The sequence below is a fragment of the Apium graveolens genome, chromosome 3, assembly GCF_009905375.1.
Source record: "Apium graveolens cultivar Ventura chromosome 3, ASM990537v1, whole genome shotgun sequence".
NCBI lineage: Eukaryota > Viridiplantae > Streptophyta > Magnoliopsida > Apiales > Apiaceae > Apium > Apium graveolens.
The window spans coordinates 30,383,648-30,391,121 of record NC_133649.1 but is presented as its reverse complement, the minus strand read 5'-3'; the positions used below and the strand labels follow the sequence as shown (position 1 = coordinate 30,391,121).

Below are 7,474 nucleotides of genomic sequence, written 5' to 3'. Positions count from 1 at the left end.
ATCAAATTTAGTTCGTCCTCTGAATCTCCTCGTTTAACAGTTCGTATCCTAGCTCACATGTGAAGTGTGAACTACCCACTCGGTCATCATTGGTGTTATGGTCTAAACACTAACTCATGGAGGAAAATATGCCAAGATAAAGGTTTTGTTAATCTTATTTGTTCTAGTGAATCAGTGTTTTTAATGGACGCATACGGGCAGGAATGACTCGTCATATCAACATCGGTTATGTGCTTTGATACCATACAAATAATTGCGGAAAATCAGGGTGCATAATTTATTTCCCGATCTTGATGTTATGGAGTATCTTATCATTCCATTTGGTGAATCTATTGCTAGATATTGATAGAAATAATTGAACATGTTAAGTTGGCGCCCTGTTACTGCAATAGGAACTTGCTAGAGTTCTTCAACTCTTCATTTTCTACAAGATGTGGATGTGATTATTTGTGCACCAGAAGTGGTATTTTTCTACGAAGATGGGATGTAAACTTGAGCAAAGTTGGCTCAGAAAGTGTGAAAGTTATTGAAGATTCGATCTTCAATTCTTATATACAGGTATGAGTTGTTACAAAGCAAGTTTGGAAGATCACAATGGAAGCACATCAGGTGTGATAGTGCTGCTCTTTTTAGTGTCTCAAACAAGATAGGATGGGCATGATTGTTCATGATAGTGCAGGTACTTTTTTCTCGCAGGTCAAGCTATTCTTTTAATAGAAATTTTGAGGCAGTTTGGAAGAAACTAGGACAATTCATCAAAACTCTTGAGCTCGTCAGAAGTTAAATCACCTTTCCTCTGTTTTCCCGAGTTTAAATTTTTAAGAGAAACAACTACAAGGCTTGCTGCTTCGACTTCCTTTCTCTAAAATGCTTGCTGCTTCGACTTCCTTTCTCTAAGAAGCCCGAGTGACTTATCACTGAAAAGATGGATTAATACATATATGAGTTGTAATGATTCCCAGTTTTTTATGCAATATACTGCAGCTTGAGTACATGACAACTAAAACAGTCCTAGTCACATTCTGTCCTCCTAGTACTTGGACCTCTTGGCACCATTGCAAGCCACACTGCTGTGATGCTGTCACCGTCAATTTCTTTAAGAAATGCAGTTGCTCACTACAGTATTCACTCCTTTTGTGGAGACGCTGGATTTATTTAAAATTGATTAAATTAACTTTGCAATATCTGGTGATACGGATTTGCTAGAGTTCTTAAGCTCTTGATTTAATGGCGAAGATGATGAAGAGGAGGACGATACTAGTTTTGCTATAAAATTTAACCATGAACGGGGAAGCTCCAAAGATGTACCCAACACCTCTTGGTGTAGCGGTACCACCTTCCTCGCTCGCTTTATAGAATGTCGAGGGTTTGAACATTGTCAAAGACAAGGGTGTGTGGTGAGTCTGTGGGTGTGAGTGTTTTTAACTTGGAAAGACACAGGGGAAGATGTAAACTTCTGGTCGCTGTACTCTTTGCAGGAATGTTATGAACAAACAATAGTGTAATTTTTAAATTAAATGCTTCATATCACTTTTGAAGGTTTCTGCTGATCACTTTTAAAACTTGGCAACTGCTTCCAGGTTATTGCTTATTGTTTGAGACTTGTTATCTTGTCGTTTAAAAACAAGTCTGTAACTCTGTATAGTATATCTCTTAATATAATTATGCAGATGAAACAACTACATATACTGATATGCACCCTGAGTCATGCGATCAAAACAAAGTACTGAAATACGAGGTTTCTTACTAGTCTGTATGGGAATTCTCGATTCATGGAGAGTCTGGTTTCGCTTAATAGTGACTGAAATACGAGGTTTCTTAATAGTTTGTATATAACTTCTCCATTCATGGAGAGTCTGGTTTCGCTTAATAGTGACTGAAATACGAGGTTTCTTAACCTTCCAAATTACCAAAATTTCAGCATGAAGAGGAGAAGAAGATTTAACCAAGCAATCATGACCTTCGAGTATACCTCCGGTCATAATTATGCTTCACAAGACTTGCAAGTGGGGAAGATCACTGATGATAGTAAATAATAAGTTTAGGAAAGTTATATGAAGGACTGAAGAGAGATGCACACTCACAAGAATAAGTTTAATTTAAGTTGTGACTGTGGGTTGTATTTAAGGGACTATCACCAAATATACAAGCATTCTAACTTTTCAGATATCCCAAGTAGTGATAGTAAAAGATGCAAGAAAATCCAATGCATTTTTTTAAGAATCATGCATAATCATGAATGTCAGAGCTGATTGAACTGAGTTGAAACTTTTTGTATTGAACTATGTTAATTATGAGCCTGAAAGAAAAAAATCATAAACGATGAAGTACATCTCCTCTAACTTTGAACTTATGCACATTTCCATGAACATTCCAGAAATGAAAAAACAGAAATGGCTCACTCATTCAGTAGAACCTCATCTGGCCAAAGAAGTTATTCACGCCAAATCTGCTTATCAAGTGTGGGAAGATTTCAAGCATCAATTTTCAAAGAAAAATGCACCAGCAATTTATCAAATTCAGAAATCACTGGCCTCTCTTTCACAAGGAACCATGAATGTATCAGCTTACTTCACAAAACTCAAAGGCCTTTGGCATGAACTGGATACTTTTCGAACTCCACCAACATGCAACCAAATGAAAGTTCATAATGAGCAGAAAGAAGAAGATAGAATGATGCAATTTCTTATGGGTCTCAGCAAAACCTACAATGTTGTACGCTCCAACATTCTCATGATGTCACCATTGCCTAATATACATCAAGCATATTCCCTTGTCTTTCAAGATGAAACACAGTGACAAATAACTTCGGAGTCAATCGAAAATTTTTCCATTGCTGCTGCAATTCAAAGTCGTCCAAGCAATTTTTCAAACAAATTCAAGAACAAACAATGTGAGCACTACAACAAGGAAGGCCATACTATTGAAAATTATCGAACAATTGGTCAACAATTGGCCAACACTCTATCAATGATGGCTTCAAATGACAAATCTGGTAATAACAATGCTTTTGCAAATGCAGCAGGTTCGTCTCTTTTTATGAATCCATCAATTAATTCTGTATTTACCATGCCTTGGATTTTAGATAGCGGAGCTACCGATCATATCACTTTTGATTCTACACATTTTACTCAAACAAAATCATCATCAAAACATGTTGTTAATTTACTGACAGGGTCATCAGCCTCTATTACATCAATTGGAAATATACCCTTCAGTTCAGATATTAATTTGAAAGATGTCTTATATGTACCACCTTTTCTCTTGAATTTATTATCAGTAAGCAAATTGACAACCACTCTTAACTGTTGTGCAACTTTTTTTCCAACTTTTTGTATTTTACAGGACTTGGCTACAAAGAAGATGATTGGCTCGGGTAAACAATATGGCGGTCTTTATTACATGTCACCTATAAAAACTCCCATGATTCATCAAGTTTTCCAACCATCAAACCTGTGGCATATGCGTCTGGGACACCCATCACCATCTCGTTTGAAGCTTGCAACTTCTTTATATTGCCTTGTAATAACATTTATCTTGAAAATAATTACACTATTTGCCCACTTGCTAAACAAACTAGACTGCAATTTTCTTTACTTTCTATATCAACTCAATACCCATTTAATTTATTACATTGTGATATTTGGGGGCCGCACAAAGTTTCTACACATTCAGGTGCTCGTTTTTTTCTCACAATTGTCGATAATTTTACAAGGTGCACATAGGTGTATCTCATGAAAAACAAATCTGACACCCAAAATATATTACAATCTTTTATCATATTTGCTCATACTCAGTTTCGTACACGTGTTAAAGCAATAAGGGTTGATAATGGTTCAAAATTTTTATCTATGAGAAATTTTTTCAAACACCATGGCATTGAATATCAGCGTAAATGTGTCTACACCCCACAATAAAATGGGGTGGTAGAATGCAAACATCGACATATTCTCATTGTTGCACGAGCATTACTTTTTCAATCCAAATTTCCATGAATTTTTTAGGATGAATGTTTATTGACAGCTGTATACCTTATTAATAGATTGCCATCGACATTATTATCAAAAAAACACCATACGAGTTATTGAAAGATAAACCACCAAAGTTGTATCACTTGTGGGTATTCGGTTGTTTATGTTATGCAACTGTTGTTCATCCTACTCAAAAGTTTGACCCACGTGCCAAGAGTTGTATTTTGTTGGGTATCCTTTCGGTCAAAAGGGATATAAACTTTATGATTTGGAAACACATAATTTTTTTGTGAGTCGGGATGTTAAATTTCATGAAACCACTTTTCCTGTGATTTCTAAACTATCTCAGCCAGATTCTATTTTGCCCAACCCTATATAACATCACAGACAGTTGGCATTTAAATCTACCATCAATCACAACATAACCTATAATGTCACCTCATGAAGATGATATAACCGAAAGAGTAGATGTTATTGAGCATACATCTCCAAGTCAAAGCTCTAAACAAATTGAGTCACCTAACACAGAACAACCTACCTCTTTATATCAAAATGACCAAATATCACCTATATCTAGTTCCTCCACACCTCAGGTTCTTCCAACACGACAATCCACTTGACATAAAAATCCACCAGCATGGCACAAAGAATACATATTGTCTGCGCAGGTCAATCATTCTTCATCACCACCAAGTTCAACATCAGGTACTCGATATCCTCTTTCTAAAATTCTCTCATACTCTCGTATATCACCTGTATATCGTTCCTTTCTATCTAACATTACAGGTCATATATAACCAAAATCATTTTCCCAAGCTATTCTTGATCCGCACTGAAGACAGGCCATGAATATAGAATTGGAGGCTTTACAAAAAATAACACATGGACTTTAGTTCAACTCCTTGCTGGGTATAAACCTATTGGTTGTAGGTGGGTTTATAAAATAAAATATAAATCAGACGGCACGATTGAGCGCTACAAGGCACGCCTTGTTGCTAAAGGATACAATCAAATTGAAGGAGTGGATTACCAAGAAACATTTTCTCCAACAGAAAAACTTACTACCCTTCGTTGTCTTCTCACTGTTGCTGCTGCTCGAAATTCGTTTATTCATCAATTAGATGTCCAAAATACATTTCTCCACGGTAACTTACACTACACCAGAAACTGAGTCAGACAACACCTATTACACAATGGTGGCCAATAAAACTGTTGTCTCAAAAAATCAGACAACGATTAATTGGTAGTTGACCAAAAAGCCTTGTATCATTCTGTTTCACACAATGGTGATTCAACTTATTCGAAATTATTGTCTAAATGGTGCCCCTGTGCTCCAATGAGACAATGGTTGTATTTATCCTTATTGTGTGATATCTATTGGTACAAGTGTTGTTTAGGTCACAATAAACCGGTGTGCTTTCTATGGTTTTACACAATGGGTTTTAAGGACTGTTGTGCAACTTAGACAACGGTTTTCCGGTACCAATGTGTTATTTATTTGAGACAATAGTGCAGAAAAACCAATGTTAGAAACAAAGCATAACAGACAATAGTTTATCACCCCTGTTGAGTAAAAGAGTTTCAGACAATAGTGTCTTACTCGTTGTCTGAATCACCTGCATTAGAAAATATGTTACAACAACTTTTATGAAAAACCGTTGTCTAATTTTCAGAGGGTTTTAAAAAAATTGCCTAAAACATAAATCTTTAGACAAAAAGCAAACCAAATGCTTTAAGAACATTGTCAAATAAATGCTTCCAACAAGTTGTCAAACCAGATGTATAAAAAACTTCTCAACCTAACTGAAAGGTACAAATTACATATAACAATTCTTGGATAAAATCAAACCAAATCCTTCATGACAGATGGTAGGGTTTATCATATAAGGCAAAATGCCATTCCATTGAAGTATTTTGAGGAATTGGAGCATGTACTATTCTTACTTCAAGTGGATAACAGATTGACAGGAAGTGTTGTAAATTATTTGAAGGATCAGATTCTGAGATAGAAAAGGCTTTATTCTGTTAAATCTGACAGCACATATGTTCCAAAGTATAGAGATCACAAGGGTGATATAGTTAAAATGAAGCCCAACACTGCTCAAATTATAACTACCTTTCTGGGTTACAGGGCTGTGGAATTCAATCTTGAGTCTGATAAAGCTTATTTGATCAGACTAGATCAGGATATAAGAAAAGCAAAGATTAATGATCTCAGGGCTGCAATCTTTCAAATTGGTGAAGATAATGCAGAACTTAAAGATGCTAAAAGGAGAATGATTGATGAACTCAGATATGCTGAGAGATGTTTGTTGAAGAACTATCTCAGAATAACTCCTCACATCAGAGAGATCAGAAGATGAAGCCAAGTCAAGATCAACAACTGCTTAAATTCTGATATTTGTACAGACTGAAGTTTTTATCAGAAGTTAAAGATTGGTAAAGCTTTAAGGACTGTAAGTTGTAGTTATCTAGTCTAATTCTCATGCATTTGTACTTAATGTTTTTGACATCATCAAATATCTGTTAAACTTGTATATTTTTCTAATTTACAAGTTGGGGGAGATTGTTAGATATATTTGATAATGTCATGGCTAATATGATTTATGTTTAGTTTTCAGATCTTACTTAAACAGGATAAATCAGTACTTACTGGAAGTCAGGACTTAAGGATATCAGTACTTATATTATCAGAAGATAATCATCAGAAGATGGATATCAGAACTTAAGTGCTGAAGGACGTTCAGATAAGAATAGTAGCTGATTAAAGGAAAGAAGATCGAGATTAACATAAGAAGATATGCATGAAAAAGGAGTTCTACGAAGAATAGAATACTTGGAAGAAAAGATATCTGATTGATATATTTTAGGAAGCAGAATTATATTCCATATCAATTAGCGATTATCTTGTAACTGTGTAGTATATAAACACAGACATAGGGTTTACACTAAAAGTGTTATCATATTCGAGAAGATTATTCATTGTAACCCTAGCAGCTCTCGTGATAATTATTCATCACTGAGAGGTAACAGTTCCATATTGTAACAGAGTTTATTGTTTCAATAAAGTTTGTTTTCTATTACTTGAAATATTAAAAGTTCGATTTGATTGTATTTATACACTGTATTCACCCCCTCTACAGTGCGTGTGACCTAACATAATAATAACAGATGCCACGGAAAAAGCATATACATCATCAATCTCAATACTCCCACGATCCAGTAATTTCGCGTTATGGACATAATTCATTGAGATCTCATAATTTTCAGCTACCTTTGCTTCTGTGGAAGTATTTGCCAGTTCTGGGGCATGTGCCACTTCTGGGGCAACATTCTCTTCTGGAGGAAATCCCACGTTTGGGAGTTTTGTTACAGCCATTTCAGGGGCTTGAATCTCTTCAGGAGGAAATACCACTTCTGGGGTATTTTTTGAAACTTTTGCCACTTCTGGGGCAATTCCAATCAATTTCCGTTTTCGTGGTACAATATCTTTTGCACCAATA

At 35.5% G+C, this 7,474-nt stretch overlaps 1 protein-coding gene across 1 annotated transcript; it reads left to right on the top strand.

Moving 5' to 3' along the window:
• The first annotated feature begins 2,322 nt into the window (after positions 1 to 2,322).
• On the top strand, positions 2,323 to 2,799 carry LOC141714057 (uncharacterized). Its single transcript, XM_074517601.1, has one exon. The coding sequence runs from the start codon at positions 2,323 to 2,325 to the stop codon at positions 2,797 to 2,799; it is 477 nt and encodes a 158-aa protein (XP_074373702.1).
• Positions 2,800 to 7,474: the final 4,675 nt, after the last annotated feature.

What these genes read in the sequence shown, in the direction of transcription:
- LOC141714057 (XM_074517601.1), top strand. Translation starts at nt 2,323, where the DNA reads ATGAAGTACATCTCCTCTAACTTTGAACTTATGCACATTTCCATGAAC.